Consider the following 19,625-nt stretch of genomic DNA (forward strand, 5'->3'; position numbering starts at 1 on the left):
TAATGATCTTTGAACTGCACTATATGACTTTCTCTCATTTCCGTAAGGTGTAAAATCTTCCTCAAATCAAGTAATGATGAGAAGTACGCGCCTTATAAGTAGTACGAGAGATCGCCACCCTTGTCAACTTTGGTACTGTGTGAAAACTCCGTGGGAAACTTGATAGGCTCTAGTCCCACGAATAATAGCTGAAGGGTTGACAGCCCGTCGTTTTGGAACGCGTAGCCGGAAATTATTTACTGTGTTCTTTACAGTGAAAAATTTCTCGTTATGCGTTCCGAAACCTTAACGATCACGAATTGCAGTGGCTGGCTCATTCCAAGTGGATTAAAAGTGACTGATACTGAGACTGACGCGATTGCGACAGTGACTTTGTCCTTATATTTATTGTTACACATGCTTTCCCGTCCCATCTCAAGCACCCAAGCTTGAGATCATTTCGATCTCTGAGCATCCGTGGAAATTAACGTTGGACGGAGAGTATTGCGCCTTATATGAAAAAAGTTAATCTGTAAACTTCTTTTAAGAATTGCGAAGCCGGTAACCTCGCACTGGTTACAAACAGAGTGCACTGTGAAGTTCTACGTGAGATAAAAAAAGCATATATGCGATAGTTGGAGCCGCTGCTCCCACCCCCTCACTTTAGAGTGATTGGCGAAGTGACCTCCTTCATCGAAGCCGCCCAGTTATCACGAGAAGAACAAAAAGGAATAAAAAAGACAGAAAATTGGAGATGTTGAGTGAAGTAATGCAGTAGTGCAAAATAATGGAGCAATGTTTTGAACTAGCCGCCTACTAATGCAGGAAGGGTGCGTGTAAAGAGGGTCCCGGCGGAATTTCGAGCATGCCCCGGTCATGCCTCGTCAGAGCAATTAGCGATGGTGCGTGCCCTAAAGAGATTCACTTTCGTTAGCACCTAAATAGGTGACTCTGCTTACCTACCGATAATCATAAGCTGCATCACCGGCTAGGATATAATTCACTATCCACTAAATTGTTTTGGAGAATCATATACATTCACTGCAATTTTGTGACGTGAAGTGATCTCAATTTAGTAATCGTACCAGAAGCAAGAGAAACCCTCACGTAAAAAATGAGATAAGGATGTACCTAATAGTAGATTCAAATTACGTGCATAAAAATTTTGGTTTTTCTTTCGTTATCCTGTAACTCGCAAGCTTTTTTGTAGCCTAATTTATTTCTGGGCAGAGGAACCTTCTGTATCTCTGACTTCTTGGAACTTACAGGAAGAAAAAGAGTTCAAATTTCGTAAGATTTCTAGACTTTCTGAAGGTGGTATAAAGACAAACTCACTCCCTTTCTTTATTAGAACACCATTCAAAATCCCATGTACTTCTATCTAGCACTATTATTCTTTGACTTATTCGGTAATTTCGACAGCTCATACCACTCTTCTTTGCATATTTTCTTGTAACTCCGCAGTTTTCTGCGTCTCTGTGGCTAGAAAAACATCTAAGACGGTTGTCTGCGTCTTCATGAACTACTGGAGCGTGACCTCTTCGGGGTATGCTCGCGTATCCGCCGGCATATCCACTGGGCACGTTATGTCTCGGAGGCATTCGCGGAGAATCCGCCGGGACCCTCTTTACCGTTCCCCATGCAGGAAGACATCCTTTTAGAGCGTCCTTATCACTGTTTACGAAAAAAAGCGAAATTAAACACTTAACATCTCCTTTACGCAGAAAGTAGGCAAAATCAGTAGGCAGTGAAGTATGTCTTCAAATACATCAGAACTTAGCGAATTAAACAGTACACAAGATATTCAATAGGGTTTCGTTTCCGCTGAGAAATTGGAGGCCAACCTCGGGCATGAGAAATTGAAGTTGTTAGTTTCAGTGTTTTAGTTTGAGCCTATAACTTTGTATTAAACAAGCTGCCAAAAATGTACAGTATGTGGAAATGAAGAAATTTGCCACAAACCTTATCAAACTTGTCTTTTTACTCAGAAGACTAGGGTGAAAGAAAACGAAAAGAACACATAGATTCTGTATAAGAAAAAAATCCTCTTCACGCTCAATCAGAAAACATATAACATGCTTAAAGGCACCACCCCACGAATCTGAGGTGGTACGGATTTCAGGTGAAGTATTCGTATACGGGATCGAGATTAAGGAGAGGAGGATGATTCCGTCCATTTCTTCCTAATTGCCGTAAAAAACGGCTTCGAGTGTTCCGGCGCACTATTTTCCACAAGTTCGATTGAAGCGCGCCAACCGTGTGCACACGCCGCATCTTCCGGGCCGTTTTTTTTTCTACTCCAATTAGCAAGAAATGAAAGGAATCACCCACGAAGACGAAAGAAAGAAGAGGGGTAGACCATACTCCATTGGAGGTTCTCGTGCCAGAATCAGAGATGTGATGATAGAGTGCTGGAGCCCAAGGATAGCATGCTCCTCTCTCTTCCTGGGAAGACTACGTATTTTCCAGGCCAAACGTGTTAGCATTGTATAGAATGAAGGATTCTAGAGCGAACATGTACCTTCATTGCTATTGTAGGTTTTCATTTAAGGTCACAGGCTTATCAATCCATTTGGGATGTACCGAGGCACACCGTCTTCCCCGCCCTCTTCGCCGCGCCTGCCGCCCTTGCCATGCATTTTTTTTTTTCGCCGCGCCCGCAGCTCTTACGATGCACTTTTTGAAACGAACAAAAAAGGAGAGTGCTTGGCGATAACAGTTGTTTGAAACCATAGATTAAACAGAGTTGTTTGAAAAGTTCATATAAATGAAACAGCGTTTAAGAAATGTGAATGAAAGTGTTTATTTTCATTTGTTACTACTTGCTCTGAATTGTGAGATGGAAACCACTCACTCATCTTTGAAAATACATGGGATGCTTTGAAAAAATGTCCCACAGTTCGGTGTCATACTATATTTCTTTACTTTTTTCCCATCCTAAGTATTTCTTTTTTGCATATCTAGCCAAGTAAAACTAAAAATCGTAAAACTAAAAAAAAAAAACAACTAAAAATGTCACCCTTCAAAACGTTGTTAAGAAAAAAGATTGAAGCTTAAAACTTGAAAGGGAGGATCGCCTCGCCTCTAGCTAGATACGACCCACATTAGATTAGGTATGCTTTTGATAACACATCTTTAATTGGATAAAAGGACTTACTTCTTCTCTTTATTTCCGATGATATGCGCCCAGTTTACCAGATTCATACATCAAAACTTGTCGTGTCAACTCGTTTTTCACTTCTCAAGCTTCCAAATCCGCAGTTCCCACGGCCCCATCGCGACGCGAACGTCGCAACCTAGTGTTGGTTCGAGGGTAGTAGGGAGCCAGGGTCTGGGTGATCCAAGGCGGCCGTGGATTCCGAGGCGCCTGAAGGCAGGTCAGCAGCGGTCAGCCGATTTTCGTTTTCGATTCTCTTGTTCCGCACACGGGATGTAGCAACTCGTTTTTCCTACTGCAAATGGTAATCGTTGAAGTTTTGCAATGCATGTTGCCCTATACAATGACTTGCGGCGGCTAGCCGATGTGTCAAGTCAGGGTTTTTATCTTCCCACACAAGTCTGGCACTAGTTTATCGATGCTTGGTTGGCACTAGGGCGGTTTCGAACCATCGACCGTGGACCACAGCGGACCTCTAACCGGCTGCGCTACACCCGCCCTGGTTTTCATTTGAGCAAGTTATCTAAAAAAAAAACATGTTTCCTCGAGTGCAAACAACTGCAACTTTTTCGAACTTGAGACGCATTGTCAGAGCTAAATCAACTTTTCTCTGTATCGAGTGAAGAAAGTGAGGGCTTAGGTTTTCGAAGAACTGAGTTATTTATGACGAAAGTTGCTCTAGAAAATGGTGATAGAAATAATGAATTTTTGTAACTTAAAATGGGCTTTTAATCAAACTTGTCGGCAAATACTTGTAGCAAATTCCATCCTCTTTTACGTTGTACTTTAACTTACCTGCATACTTCGAAATGGATTTTGTAATATCTGTAATGTATGTGCAAGTGCTCTTCATGATGACTCGTCATGCCGCATTTCTTTGGAAACTCCACAAGGAGCTTATACAACATATAAGTTTAATTTATAACTCATATGTTAGTATATATGCATATATAATCTATGGTAAGTGCTAATTTTTCCTTATATTCGCTCGTCCTCTTAGCTACTCCTTCCCCGTAGTTTGTACTTTCGTCTTTATGCTTGTCCATTTAATACGATTCAGGAAAAATTTTTCCGAAAAAAAATTCCGGTACATGACGTTCTTCAGTTCTGACTGGCCAAGATGGAGTACACCCCATCTTGGACACTCAACTAGGAAGAGTCGGGCTCTGACCTGTCGCACCTATGGGGAAACACTTTTCAAACCAATTAATTTCTTATTGATTTACGGTATTCCCATGTGATTTTACAGTTAAATGTTTGTAACCACCCATTACTTTCCGACATTAGTACTTCTGATATGAAAATAATTCCAAAACGATGGGCGACAATTAGCGCCGATCGCCGTTTTTTTTTTCTAATAAAATCCCTTTAAACCGACTTGAGCCAACTTTGGCCAGAAATATTCTAGAACAGGTCTCTACTTCTCACATTGAGGTAGTGTCAATTATATTGATTCTCTTGGTCATCTATCACCTGACTCCGCTTGTGACATTATCAGTAGGAACTTGAAAGTAAAGCACACCTACTTACGAATATCATAACCTTTTTAAATGAAAACAAAAGAACACTTGACAACATTCGTTTCAGCATACATGGATTATGAACTTGATATGAAATAATAGTAATCATGATAATAGCTCAAAGGTAGTTATCAGCCTCATTATGATAGTAGATTTGAGAAAAAAATACCATGGGTCATAATTGTATACCAAAATGATGTCAGAATGAAAAAGAGGGTGTCGCCCAATACTTCAAATGATGTGAGTATAGATGCAGAAGCAAGTCCGAATACTTTTTTCGACTGCAATAACCAAGCTTTAGCGCTACTTCAGGAGATCTGCAGTCATATACCAACATTACTACTAGTACCAGTCAATACAATGAAGCAAATGGTGATGTAACATGCACAAATTCCTTGTGTAACACTGGAAGCAGGTTGAAACGCTGCAACGCTAAAACCGGCATGCAAAATATGATCTTTTGGGAGGCTTGAGAAACTACCTCGATACGAGACTCCTCAGATCGTGCCACAATGACAACAGATGAATCTTGGGGAGAAATGTCATCAGCATTGCCTGCAGTAATGTGAAAGAAACAACACAATGGAAAAAGGAATAAAAATAGCAAAGTTTGGATTTAGCTAACTTTGATTTGGACCATGTAAATCAGTAGCAGATTCGTAACCAACGATATCGGCAGACCGTCCGTTGGGCAGTACATTGTTTAAATCATTATTGGCAAGCACACTGGAGAACTCTTCAGTAGAATATTGCCTGGGAGAATCATCAAGAATACGCTTTGTATAAGCGCTTCCCTGCATATCAGCCTCATCATTACTTCTGTGGAAGCGAGAATTTTGAGAGTCTTCGTAGGAAATGTCGTCTAAATTAAACAAGATGTTACAACACTATAAGAAAACTCTCTCTAGTGTAAACTCGTGGAGGTGTCGACTATAACACTCCCGGCAAAAAGCACTAAAAATTGACAAAGAGACAAACCAAGGACGTTTCCTGTACCATGACCGTGTACACGGCTGTGGCTGCCCACGTCTTTATACATATGACCTATATTTATGTTTGCATCAGCAGGTAGAGGAAGAAATTCGGGTTTGGGAATGTTTTGTTCCTGAGCGTATTGACGAGCTTGCACATTGTAGTCGCGCACTAGATGCAAATCTGCACGAATAGTACCTAGATGTTACAGAAAATTAGCACAGATAATTAAGGCACAGAAAACTAAATATTCACCAAGGACTTTCCTGGAGCCAAAATCTACGCGATCCTGGCTCATTTCCTTCAGTTCTTTTCTCATTTCTATTGCACTTCGCAGAAACTCAACATATGGTCCTAGATCAATCGCGCCAACATAAACGTTTCCCTTTCTTCCATCAACCAACTGAAAAAACAAAATTTCGGCTGACAAAGGAAAGAGAATTGCACATGTTCGACTGTCTTTGAATCTCGGCATGTTGAAGCGTAGTTTTCAATTGATTCTCTTGAGCTGTAGCTAAGATTGTTATTGATCGTCTTTATTTAGCAACAGCTAACGTTTCGGCGTTATCACCTTCGTCAGAGCCTGGAAAATTCAAAACCATTAGTGATTTATCCTCTCAAGCGCCTCGTCACCCTACAGAAAGCATCCAAACGGTAGGCAAACTCAAACAGCAACACACTGGCTAGTGCTTACCTCATTAGCTAGACTCCGTAACGCAACAGACCACCATGTACCACCACTATGAGTCACAAGGGTTTTATATAGGGACCTCACGGCCCGCCCCGTAGATCAAAACCCGCATAGGTCTTGATATAGGGATAACTCGTTTGTGATAGCAAATCGCCCGCCACGTGATAGCACTCATCCTTTTTGTTCATTTTTGGACTTTTGGCGGTTATCCAAAAGGCCTCTAGTATTCTGCGTGCTGTGATCTCGGATTCGTAGGATAATATAACTCACAAGCTCTCTGAAAATGGCCTCACTTCGAACGATTCACGTGACTTTAAAGTGAGACCTATCATTAGCGGATTGCTGTGATCCCGGACTCGTAGGATAATATACTAACTTCTACCTCTACTTCGGAGTTTGGATGACATATTATACGGTGTGCTCTAAGTGGGGTGAAGGTTTTAGATTTTACGAGTCCATCCAGATGCTCCTTGACCTTAATTCACAGCGGACGTTCCGTTTCCCCTACATAATCGTTACGGCACAACCTGCAAGTGATACGATACACTACTCCTGATACCATGCAATCACCCTCTCTGCCATACGGGCAAACCACGCAGCAGGGAGTTGTGGAGAGTCGATCATAAGCACGATTACGTACCAGTATGACCCTTGAGGTTCACTGGAGGTATTTCCACAACTCTCACGTCATTTTGCAGACCCGCTTTTCGTAAACAGCTCCGCAGTGCTCTGCTCATATCATCAGATATATAAGGTAAACAGAAAGGGATCTTTTCTGCGCCATCCACTACATTGGATCTTTGAGAGGGATGTCGTGCTTGTCGGATAGCGCCATCTCCAGCTGGGTACCCATTGGATATTGCTACTTTATGTGCCCTTTATGATATTGTTACAGACCATGTTTTTTCCTGGCTACTCGATGAGACTCTTGCCGCAGTCCTGTACATGTTACCTATAACAGATTTTTTCGTTTTGCTGGGATGCTCTGAAAGATAGTGGATTAAGATGTTTTTGCTACCGGGTACCATTTAGTCTTACATATCCCATTCCGCAAGTAAATGTGCTTATTCAAGAAAGCCAACCAGTTTTCTCTCGGTCTCTTCCTTGTGAACTCAATGCGCGGACACTGCTGATTGAGAATATTGAAGCACGTGTCTAGTTCTGCTTGTATTGAGCAGACGACGCAGCAGTCATCTATAACGATAATACAGCAGTGGTTTGCGGTCTATTATAGGCTTTTCGATCTTGGCCATGAAAACAATGGCGAGAGTGGGTGCCAGCCTTTGTTCCATAGCTAGACCTCTAAGTTGTCGGTAGTACTGTCCCGACCATCGGAAAATAGAGCAATTCAGGCATTCGTTTATCAATTTCATGATCTGCCTAATGCTTAATCCATACATGTTCAATGAAGCCTGGCGCTGCGGGAGCAGTTCGTGAACAGCCTGCATCGCTACATCGTTTGAAACGTTTGTATAGTGACGTAACGTCAAAGGTCTCTACTACACATTCACGTTCAAACGAGGTACTGCGGAGATGTTTTAGGAAGTTGTTAGAACTGCTGAGGTGGGCAGGGACGTATCTGAGCAGATGATTTAGGATGATGTTGAGCAGCCAGAGAATTCTATCTGTGGGGCCCCCGATACCGCTAATGATAGGTCTCACTTTAAAGTCACGTGAATCGTTCGAAGTGAGGCAATTTTCAGAGAGCTTGTGAGTTATATTATCCTACGAATCCAAGATCACAGCACGCAGAACACTAGAGGTTTTTTGGATAACCGCCAAAAGTCCAAAAATGAACAAAAAAACGATGAGTGCATTGCTATCACAAACGAGTTCTCCCTATATCAAGACCTATGCGGGTTTTGATCTACGGGGCGGGCCGTGAGGTCCCTATATAAAACCCTTGTAACTCATAGTTGTGGTACGTGGTGGTCTGTTGCGTTACGAAGTCTAGCTAATGAGGTAAACGTTAACCAATGTGTTGGTGTTTGAATTTGCCTACCATTTGGATGCTTTCTGTAGGGTGATGAGCGCTTGAGAGGATAAATCACTAATGGCTTTGAATTTTCCAGGCTCTGACGAAGGAGATAACGCCGAAACGTTAGCTGTTGCTTAATAAAGACGATCACTCACCATCTTGGCTACAGCTCAAGAAAATCAATTAAAAAGGAAAGAGAACTGGAATATTTGGAGCAATTAATTCAGTAGAGAAGTAGAAAGCTGAGGAAATTGTGAGAATAAAGAAAGACTACATATGTGAAAAACCACATTTGTAGTCGATTCCAACAAAAACCAAATTCTAATCATTGATTTAAATATTATTACACAAAGGTGATGAGGTCACGATCATGGGTGCGATAGGGAGGAACCGGACCCTTCTCAGGTGAAGGGGGCATAGCTCGTGAGGTGCAGCTCCAGCTCAAGTGATGAGAATCTCTTTGCCAACCGTTCAAAAGTGAAAGGAGTCCTTTCGTCAACCGTTCAAAAGTGAAGCGGGTTGGAGAACCGGTTCCGACTATCGCATCTATGGTCACGAGAATCAAAAAGCCCACATGTTCAAAATAATTTCTCTCCGGATGGTCCAAATCTCTCGAAATCTAGATGGGAAAGTCCGAAGAAAACCGTAAAATCCCAAATTTTCGCAGTTAGCACGCGGTGCGTTCTAACGTACCTCGTAGGAAATAAGGCAGTTCCCACGCCCTTTTCAGGACGATTCGAAAGAATTGAGCGTGGCCACGCTCTTTCTCATAATCCAAATCCTAAACTCTATACTGTCCCACAGAAATCTCAATATCGTCAAGTACGTGATCTGCTACCTTTAGAGGATAAAGGGTAAAGTGTTTGGTGTTGATCAGTCCACTACAGGAAAACCCTTCTCTTCAATGTAGAATTGTTTGAGATTTACGAACGGATGTTAGCTTATACAATGACTAGCGGGACTAGCAGTGTCAGGGTTTTTATCCACCAAGACAACTGGTTACAATTTCTCCACCCCAAAAAGGTTAAAGTCCTGGTTGGCTTCGGAGCAGTCACGAATCATCGAAGTTCAGCCGCAGCAGAACCCCTTACCAACTTTGTTACATCCACCACCGAGGTGACGATTACATAGCGAAAACTGGAGACTGCCGTGTATTTTTGTGAAGGAGCATCTAAATGGTCTCTCAAAACCAAAACTTTCTACCTCTCTCGGAGCTCACCGCGAAATACGTCACTAAAACACCGAAATTGAGGCCAGAATTATGAATTTATCCTTTGAGCAAAAATAGCGCCCAGAACACTAGGTATTCTGGATAAGTGTACAAGGTACAAAAATGAACAGAAATAATGAATGGATTGCAATCACAATCCAATAAGTTTCGTTTTCGATTCGTATCGAGACCTGTATGCGTTTTGACGGACGAGGCGTGGAGGAACACTTATACAGTGATTTATATTCGTGCTACGAGTTGCCCTCCACAACGGTTTACCGCCTCATAGTGGCGTGGAGGTGACTCTGGGCGTCGAACTGCGATGCACAGCGGAGGTTCGTCCTCCGGCAGGGTCTCCCAAGCTGAGGAGGAGTTCGACACATCCGATATCCCGACTTCTCAGAATCAGAAGATTAGCTAAGAGTAAACCACTGCTAAGATTCACCACCGTCTTGGCAAAATGCGGCAAGGTGGTTTCCTGATCCATATAGGTTGGGCGACGACCTGTGGTGAAAGCTAAGCTTACCGTGGCAGGGCTGCTTAGTTTGGGGAAAAGTCTGTTTGCCACTCCAGCATATTCGCTGTCTCTGTACCCTGAACACTGGGCCCTGCCATCACAGACGTCAGACGGTATGGCGACCGGTGAGAGGCGATCAAATCTCAGGTTGCTCAAGACGTCATTGTTTCTGGACCAAGGTGACACAAGCACGACTCGCAATAGAGACTGTCTCAGACTGTGTACTTACAACGCGAGAGCAGTGTCCACAGACGCCGACCTGCATGCCCTTCTCGAAGCTGCAGAGCGTATCAAATTTCACGTGGTTGCTCCGCAGGAGACCAAGTGCAGAAGCAGGGACGTACGACAGATGAACGACGGTACACTCGTCATTCGCGGAGAGAATGTTCCGTCGCGAAATGTAGGCGGTGTTTTTGTTGTGCACCCATCTGTTGTCCATTTTGTCGATTCTCACGAGATCCTGTCACCTCGTCTGGCCATTCTTCGCCTCCGCCCTCTGCGCCAGAAACCCATCAGTATCATCAACTGCTACTCACCAACATCAGCAGCTGATAAATCCGAATTGGATGCGTTTCACGAGGAGCTGAAAGAAGTAATCCGCAACGAGAAACCCTACAAATTCGTTGTCGGAGACTTTCAACGCAAAACTAGGAAGGGCCACGGAAGAGGAATACAGGATTGGAAGATTTGGACTGGTGGACCGGAATGAAACTGGCAATCGTCTCGCAGGGCTGTTGTTCGCCGCTCACCGCTTTCATGAGAACTTTCTTTTCATGAAGAAAGATCATCGTCGGTGGACATAGGAATCACCCAATGGTGCGCCTCGTGCGGAGATCGACCACATACTCACCAACCGGAGGTGGTGCCTACTCGGTAGTACCATCGTTTTGTAGTGGTTCTGATCACATTCTCCTTCTTGCGAGAATACGACAGCCACGTGATGGAAATCAGAGGATTACGAGAATGTGCTGAGCGTGCCTCGAAGCTGCGCACGACAATCTTGGATCGAATTTCGAAGACCACCAAGGAGTTCTTGGAGAGAAGGAGGATTTTAAGGTTTGATCCGAATGCATCGCACATTGAGCGGTTTGTAGCAAATGCTAGCTGCAGAAAAGCGTTGCAGGAGGATCTTTTGAAATACAGGCAGAAGATTCTGGAAACAGCACAAAGAAGAACGAGTCTAAGGAAGTGCCGCAGGGATCTCCGCGAATATAATATTCCGCTAGCAGCCTTACTGAGCGAAGACGGGATTCGCACGTCTTCTCGTCGTGAGATGGAAATCATTACGGAGAGGTTCTGCTCGAACCTTTTCCATTCATCAACTCCTGTGTCAAGCCTGATTATCCTCACTGATGAAACTCCACCACCGGTAGCTATCCACTTCATGTAATCTTAGCAGCGTACACGACATCCTACCTTCAGAAAGGAAGGATCCCAGACCAGTGGAAGATCAAGCGAACCGTTCTTATCCATAAGAAAAGTGACCGAGAGGGCCTTCGGAACTACCGTCCGATATGCTTGCTGAGCGTGTTATACAATGTATTCACCAAGATCATCCTCACGCGCATATCCAGGACGCTGGATGAAGCCCAGCCTCAAGCTGGATTCCGTCAGGGGTTCAGCTTGCCTTCGGCAGCGCAGAAACGAATACAATACTGTCAGCGCTGGTCGATCAAGGTGTGGATGCTTCGTATGTGAGGACATTAGCCAATTGCAGCGATCGATGCACCACGAAGATACAGCTTTTCCACCGCCTCTTCACGATACCCATTGGAAAGGGGGTACGACAAGGCGATACTATTTCGCCGAAGCTGTTCACGGCTGCATTGCAATGGATAATGAAATCACCTTCCTGGGAAGAAAGGGACATACGTGTTGATGGAAGACTTCTCTCCAACCTTCGTTTCGAAGACCGAGAGGACCTTTGGAACATTTTTCGTTTTTCGAGCAGTACCAATGAAGCAGAAACGATGCTCAACGAATTGAACGGAGCAGGAAAGAGAGTAGGACTGCGAATAAACAGAAAAAAGACACAGTTCATGAAGAACGCCTACTGCGAGGACGGAGGAGTACAACTTGAAGGCTCAAATCGTGGAAGCTTCGTCATACGTATACCTCAGACGTTCTATGAACATGGAAAACGACTTGAACGAAGAACTGAATACAGGAATGAGAGCAGCACGGGCAGCATTCGCAGCCGTCAGGGAAGCTACGGGCCAACTGACGGACCAAGATCTTCGTGACCATCTGTTCGACTCGTCAGTTCTTCCAGCGCTCCGTTTCGCAGCGGAGACGTGGGCGGACACCGCTGTCACGTCAAGAAAGCTACTTACTACCCACAGAGCCTTTGAGAGATGCCTTCTGAAGTTTAACCAGCGCATACAGCACCTAGCCAGTCTTCGCAGCTCCGACTTAAGAATAAGAACCTGTCTTCGCGACCCAGCGGAATATATATATCGAAAGCAAAACATAGATGGGCCGGTCACATCATGAGAAGAATCGACGATAAATAGACTAAAAGAATGCTAGAGTGGATCCCAAAAGATGCTAAACGCCCTAGAGGGAGACCGAGACGGGGTGACGTGTACGCTACACGGATGGGCCAGCTGAGAGCTCAGCTGGATACGGCTCGAGGACCTCGTCAACGTCACTCACGAAACTTGAGAACATCTTGGATGACAACGGCGAGGGAACGAAACGAGTGGAAGAGATGCTAGGGCCCGCACTCCAGTGAAGAAGGGCCATCTAAGTATCTGAGCAAGTAAGTAGCTACGAGTTGCTCTGTTAAATCACCAAATTCAGCACGTGAGGTGAACACTTTACGGTTGCTTATTCTCTGAGTTCGCGATCCTTAATGCTTTCTGTAAGCTGATAAAGCGTCTTAGAGCATAATGCAATGACGGCATTTATTTTTCCGAGTAGGTGTCAACGGAACGCTAGCTGTTGGTAGTGAATATCAACATAACCTAGTCAACAAAAGGAAATGAGTTAATGCAAATATAGGAGTATTTTTGACCTAGTAATAGAGTCCAATCTCTGCAATATTTAATGCACAATATAGATAAAATTGTTCAGTTGTGTTGATCAGAAAGAACATCCATCCAACAAAAACTATATCATTTTTAGCTTCTGTGGTTTCGTTTGAATCTTTGGAAATATGCTTAGGAACAACTCACCATCCCTTCCATAAGATCAGTGCGGTCACTGAACTTCACGGCTGTGACGTCGACTACATCACCTTCAACGAGGGGTAAAAATGCTTCATGATTAGAGCTCATCGCTCTTTTCACTCTCGTTTTGAAAAGAACCTCTGAATTTACAGATTATATGTAAATGAAATTGTAGTGTTAGGATTACTAACTATTGCTACTTACCGTCACACAATTCATTGCCACATAACTTGGACTTTTTCGAAACTACAGGAGGTTTATTACAGAGAGCGAGCAAAGGTATTATCTGAAACTGTCAGGTTCTTAAATTAACATTATGCAGCAAGCTGAAGAAATACCCAGGAATCAACAAGGAACAAAACAAACCTGAGCATATGAAAAGATCTTCATAGCCAAAGTAAAACTTTCTCCAGGATACCACACACAACTGTGACAAAAAGAAGGGTAGACCCAGACAAGCGTATAAAGGTCACACATTGCGGAAGTGGATGGCGTCGAATATATTGTTGGTTGTTTAGCTACACATATTGCGCAAGCCCTACGACATGACAAAATAATATTTTCTGATTTTGAGTACGAACTCCAAATCTTTCTGGGCTGGACAAGTAAGTTTTTCAGTTCATTTGTCCATTTATTCGCCTTCAGTATGTTGTTTGTGTTCGTTTGCATATACGCTCTTTTTTATGGCTTTTTCCTCAAACATAAGTCATCTCCGTCAATGCACGCGATTACATCTGATGTTGTAACTTCATCCATTTGTTTCTTCTTTACACTTCGTTTCACATCGCTTGCTGTACCTTCTGTTATCTTTTTTTGTCGCATGTATATGAATATGAGAACCTTTGGATGCTCTGGAGGGGAAGCTTGATGTGCGACATTTCTATATGATACCTCCCTGAGGGCACTGCCGGTCTAGTGAAGCTTATGTGTAGGCTCAATCCTTCTTGATGCTAGAAACCTCTAAGACGATCTACTAGCACTACGCTCTTCCTAATAAAGCACATGAGGGGAGTGTGGTGCATGCCCCAATGCTTTCGCTTGCATTTGTTGTATGTTACTTTATTAACTTACTTATTGCCTACTTTATTAACATACATCTGCTGATCATTCATATAATCTTTTAATCTAATCTTTGAATCCCAAGAATCTTCTAACTGATAATTATGATGTTATTCCAGGATGATGTCCCAGTTGTAACGAGTTCGCGGTTCATGGTACGTGGTCATTCAAACTGATATATCAATGTAGCACTGAATTCATTCACAGGAGCAATAAAGAGGACGAATGGGCAGCATTTGGGCGGCTAGGATCTTTTGTCTTTTGTCAGTACTTCTATGCTCTGTGAGCTTTTCCATAAAAAAAAACTCAAGCATGAGATGTTGGAAGGGAAAGCAAACGTGAGGATAGACAGACTCCTTCAACTATTCATTGCCGAGCTGGAAGAGGACCGGGAGATTATGGTTGGAATCTCAAACAAGACATTTCTGTTCGATCGATTTCACTCTATGTTATTTAGAAGGAGAGAGGACTGGAGGAAGGAAGGTACAGGCTCCAGCAACATCACAAGACGCACACGTCGGCTATCAACAAATATTGTGGGCAGCAGCAACGTGCCACTGTTGTTGGTCGTGGGACCTGGGAAGTGAAAGAGAACGGCATTTCATATCGTGTGGAAGAATACTATTTTCCATGCGACAAAGAAGTAAGGTTTTGAGAACAAACTTCAATGTTTAAGGGTTACATGTCGGTTATTGTTTCCAGTTCAACAATCATTGGCGAAGAGAAGGGTGTGGTGCATGCCCTTATGCGTTTTCTTGCACCTGTCCTGTGGATGTGAAAAGTGGAATAAGCTGTGTGCATGTTCATGCAGCTCTGATGTACGCAGCATCAGGTAAACCTAGCAGCCTATTAATCTTCGTAAACTTTTGATCTAACTTTCTACGTCGCTAGGACGCCGTTCGCAGGGAGATGGCGTTTCCTCAGTAGTTGATGGAGAAGCTGAAAATGAGCATAATGGACCGTACAGCAGCGACGGAGACGAAGAGATGATGGAAGTAATGGTGAAGGATGATGTGGAAAAGGAGTAGGTCGCAAGAAGTTCGACAGATGTAGAGGACCACCACAAAGATATGTTTCAAAGGATGGAAATGGTTCTTATAGTTAATTTACGCATATGATTGTCATGAACCAAAAATATACGTTTAGATGTGTGCGTCAGCTCGTGAGAGTATGCTTAAAGTGATGAGAGAACCAACGGAAGGCACGGAAATGGAGATAGAGCAGGCGCTGCAACAAATGGACGAACTAACCAAGAGGTTAGGCTTGTTGGCAGAGAATGTTGGAAGGAACGGAGACACTCCACGCCTTGCCCGCCGTCATGACGTACCTTCGGTCGCCTGCCCTCAAGCGTTGACTCCGATAAGGAAACTATATAAGGTCTGAAACCAATCATATGTAAGAAGAAATTCTCTAAAATATTTCTCTAGCGCGCCCACTTACGCAAGGCAGAACAGGCTAAGCGAAAGACAGTCCTGGACATTCCGGACTGTGCGCAAGACGAAAGGGACGCGTGTGCTATATGCCTTTGGATGCAGCCTATCACTGGTAGCACAAACCATCGAATTTGTTGGATTCAATGTCTAACATGCGAAGACTGGATGCATACCGACTGTATCAGCAACAACGTGCGCCCTCGCGAAGTAGCAGAGTTGCAGAGAAGTGATGTGTAGCATGACAAAAAGTAGCATTATTTATTTAATGTGCCAGCTCTGTGATTAATTAAATGTGTACAAACTGAATAAATAGGAATTATTTAAGAGTATGATGTGATAACCCAGCAACAGAGATTGAGTACGATGTGCTATCAAGCCTAGGCCTTGAGGGAGGTATCAGACAGAAACGTCACAGCATACATCAAGCTTCCCCTTCAGAGCATCCAATGGTTCGCACGATCATATACATGCGACAACAAAGGATAACAGAAGGTACAACAGGAGATGTGAAAAGTAAAGAAGAAGAAAAACAATGAAATTACCATATTGCATGTCATAGCACGTATTAGAGGATATAACGTATATTTGAGAAAAATCCACAGAAAAGAAGCTTCTATGCAAACGTACAATAGATGCTTGCAAGAGACAAACAAGCTAACAAATTAGCGAGAGAAATGTCGAGAAATAATACTCACCTGACAAGCAGAGGAAGAAATGAAAGTCATGAAAGTCAAAAAGAAAAAGTCAAAAAAAATATGAAAATCAAAATCAGAAAATATTATTTTATCATGTCGTAGGTCCGTGCGCAATTTGTGTAGTTGCGCACACAACATTATATTCCACGCCATCCACTTCCGCCCAGGTCGCCTTTTATAATCCATCTACTGTGTCAATAATTGATACTCAAATGAAATCAAATGAAAACGACAAGGAAGTTGATTATTTTGGAAGCAGTCCGCCTGTAAAAAATAAATAGAATGAAAAGAAAACTAATCAAGTAAAACAGGGATGTATTAGACGAGAAAAAGAATGACGACTCAAATAAGTGGTAGAAATAAATAAGGAGATCAATGCAAGAACGAATGGAACAACGAGAAGAAAACTGGACACAGGAAATGCAAAAGATGTCAACTTTTCAGTTACTTGAAATTATCGTCTTTAGGGGTGCGCATCAGGAGTTACCCAAAGCGGCTGTTAGAATATCTCCTTATGAGTTGTGTGCGTTGGTACCTGGTCTGCGCTGCGGTCGGCAGTGACAGCGGACCTTTCCGCTACACATGCAGGATGCCCGCCCATCTACTTTCCGCAGCTGAGCCTAGGCAGATTGATCAAAGGTATATGAACTCCAGAATGCGATAATGACCATTGCAATCCGCGTAGATGAGGAAAGTGTGCATGGGGTGATGTGAGATAGCTTATTTCTTATCGGATTCAGAACTTGAAGAGTTTAGAGCTTGGTTTTATTTCTTTTTGAAATCCCATTCTTACTCGCTTTATTTTCTAAGTGCTATGTAATATTGGTAATATATAATAAGTAATATTAGTTTATGTTAGATTGTTTTATTGGTGTTCGAGTGATATTGATGCTATCAATCGTCCTGGCAAGTGCGAAAACTGTCTTGCAGGCACACAATATTCCTGGAGGCATATTTTGCGGAAAGGATGCCGTATGATCGCAGGTCAACGATTGTTTCTAGATTGTTTCTAGACAAAACTTTTCTTTCTAAACATGAGAAAATATGGACTGAAATAACGGGAAAACTTACTTTCAAAACTATATTCTAATAGTTACGATTTCTATCTTCTTGTACGAGTAAAGATTTGTTTTGAAGTTTTACTCTAATTAGTCGTCGATATGTATATATATCTTTATTTTTACCGAGCAATCTTCATTTACAAACGGATTTCTGATTGTGGAGCTCATTTCTTATCATTTCATTTACTTATAAGCTCGTTTAGTCAGGATATCAAGGTAGAAATGTCATGCGCCTCTTAGGAGGAAAGGGTGGGTGGAGTCTAACGATGGACAGTGCGCCTGGACAGGCGTAGCGGCGATCGCTGCTACTGGCACACACATCGGCTGCACCCAATTCGTTTAGGTACCTCCTGAGCGCGCCGCCCCCCGTCTTTAGCTGCATGATAAGGATCAGAAAGCCTAAGCTCCAATTTTATCCCTTACTCGGTTTGAAATTCAAAGATAATACTTAATTTCTTTCTTGGATTAAGGTTCATTGTGATATTCTTCTCGTTTGTTTTACAATAAAAGAGCGCAAAACACCGCAAGGCGCTCATTTTCTACCATTCTCTGAGCTTATTCCTCTGAAGCAACAGAGTAAGTAAATACTTGGTGCACCATTTTGAATTTCGCGGCGCGTTAGCATTGGTCCGAGGGGTGGAACCACCCGCAGCCGAGTGTAAGTTTAGATACGAGTAGTCACAACATAGAATATATATCTAGAAATAACTTACTTTAATTAGCAGACACTTAAAGCTAAAATAGGCAATGAAGCAGGCGTAGCGAAGGTAGGAGTTGTCACTTTCATCTATTTACCTCAGGTCGAATAGCTACGAGCGCCTCTTAAGACTAAAGGCCCTCACGTTTGCGGCCTGCGATTTGGCAGAAGTGGCAGCGGGCCAGCGCGCCGCGACGCAACCGCACGTGCAGCTGTTTAGGTAGATTTAGATGAGACTTGAATTGTTTTCTAGACGGCCGCGAAGTAATAGGCATGTAGGTAGGATCCTTATCATTTGTGCTTAGATGTATAGGTCTGCATGGATTTGTGTGGAACAAATCCAATTAACTATTTCTGTTTTGTGTTATCATTTCTGTTGCCAGTTTTTGAGTACTGGCTACTAAGGATTTACTTTGGTCTACTATTATAATTATATTATTTATAAATCACTCCATGACATTAGCTTGCTTACGTTTACGGGCTACTTAACTACATTAACTACATTTCAGTGTAGTGGTTTTTTTGTTCCCCTCTTCTCTTTTTATTTCTTCTTAGTTTTTGATTTTCTGTAGTTCCACTATTGGTGTTTGATAACCTATAAATTACAGCTGTGTGTATATGAGTATGTGTGTATGTTTCGAATACAAATATCAGCTGATTGAATTCAAAGATAATAGGAGCTCAGACATCGCAAATGCTCAGACATGCAGAGCCCAGCTTTGCAGTTTCTAACTTAGTAGATATATTCGACTTGTGTCAACGACGGTATCATTATTCTTACCTAGAAACGATGTGGAACTAAGTAATGTACCAGCCCCTCTTTTGGGACATGGTACAAATTATCGGCTACCTATCGCATAAAGGTACTGATTCACTCTATGATTGCATGGGTTTTATTGATTCAAAGGCAGCGTATCACGATTTTGATGTGGTGCGGAGACCACAGCGAGGTTAAAGTTCGGGTTGTAATTGCAGAAACCAGCGCTGCTCCGTTCGTCTTATCCTAATCTTCATTAAAAAAACGGCGTGGGAAGGTGTTGTTTTTTTTCAAGGGATTGGAGACACAGAAAGTCCTTCCCTTAAGCACCTATTTACCTTCCACACATCAGCTTTTCATCACTTTCTTCCATTCCAGTTCCTTCAACAGGAGGCAACATTATTCGAAAGTTTGACATGGAAACAACGTTGACCGCAAGAAGCCTGGAACTTACGGGGCTCCGATAATCCTCAAACCCGTTACTTTTGGAATCTGGAATGTTCCGTTTTTTACGAACATTTTCATGTACGTAATTTCAAGCTACTAGATTCATCTTTCTCTCATATTTCGCGTGAGGATTTCTCTTGGTTCTGGTATGGTTAGAAATTTGAGATCACCTCACATCACAATATTTCTCAGAATTTGCATCAGGAAATTCTAGTGTTGGGATGTGTTTGATTCTCCAAAACAATTTACTGGATCGTCAATTATGGTTTTTTATGGATGGAT

At 42.7% G+C, this 19,625-nt stretch overlaps 2 protein-coding genes across 5 annotated transcripts in view; one reads left to right on the forward strand and one right to left on the reverse strand.

Moving 5' to 3' along the window:
* RB195_023091 (uncharacterized protein) overlaps positions 1 to 13,671 on the reverse strand; it is a gene marked incomplete at both ends in the record, with an annotated part of 71,035 nt that extends 57,364 nt beyond the window's left edge. The window contains 7 exons of one of the 2 annotated variants that reach the window (XM_064210407.1): positions 5,138 to 5,211; positions 5,282 to 5,518; positions 5,635 to 5,826; positions 5,884 to 6,031; positions 13,201 to 13,334; positions 13,399 to 13,480; positions 13,561 to 13,671. In XM_064210407.1, coding sequence (XP_064066288.1) covers positions 5,138 to 5,211; positions 5,282 to 5,518; positions 5,635 to 5,826; positions 5,884 to 6,031; positions 13,201 to 13,334; positions 13,399 to 13,480; positions 13,561 to 13,671 — 978 coding nt within the window. The remainder of the gene's footprint in view (positions 1 to 5,137; positions 5,212 to 5,281; positions 5,519 to 5,634; positions 5,827 to 5,883; positions 6,032 to 13,200; positions 13,335 to 13,398; positions 13,481 to 13,560) is intronic. The other variant, XM_064210408.1, reaches the window with a different exon arrangement.
* Positions 13,672 to 14,528: 857 nt separating this feature from the next.
* Positions 14,529 to 15,923, forward strand: RB195_023092 (uncharacterized protein; the record flags this gene model as incomplete). 3 transcript variants are annotated; one of them, XM_064210411.1, is made up of 7 exons in its annotated part: positions 14,571 to 14,654; positions 14,711 to 14,896; positions 14,956 to 15,085; positions 15,145 to 15,277; positions 15,335 to 15,344; positions 15,400 to 15,630; positions 15,681 to 15,923. In XM_064210411.1, 7 exons carry the CDS (start codon positions 14,571 to 14,573, stop codon positions 15,921 to 15,923), a joined length of 1,017 nt encoding a protein of 338 aa, XP_064066291.1. The 3 variants fall into 3 exon arrangements, with proteins under 3 accessions (XP_064066290.1, XP_064066291.1, XP_064066292.1); XM_064210409.1 differs by lacking the exons at positions 15,335 to 15,344; positions 15,400 to 15,630; positions 15,681 to 15,923 and having other exon boundaries at positions 14,529 to 14,654; positions 15,145 to 15,281; XM_064210410.1 differs by lacking the exons at positions 14,571 to 14,654; positions 14,711 to 14,896; positions 14,956 to 15,085; positions 15,145 to 15,277 and having other exon boundaries at positions 15,336 to 15,344.
* Between the last annotated feature and the right edge of the window lie 3,702 nt (positions 15,924 to 19,625).

This window comes from Necator americanus, chromosome X (assembly GCF_031761385.1).
Source record: "Necator americanus strain Aroian chromosome X, whole genome shotgun sequence".
In the NCBI taxonomy this organism is placed as follows: Eukaryota; Metazoa; Nematoda; class Chromadorea; order Rhabditida; family Ancylostomatidae; genus Necator; species Necator americanus.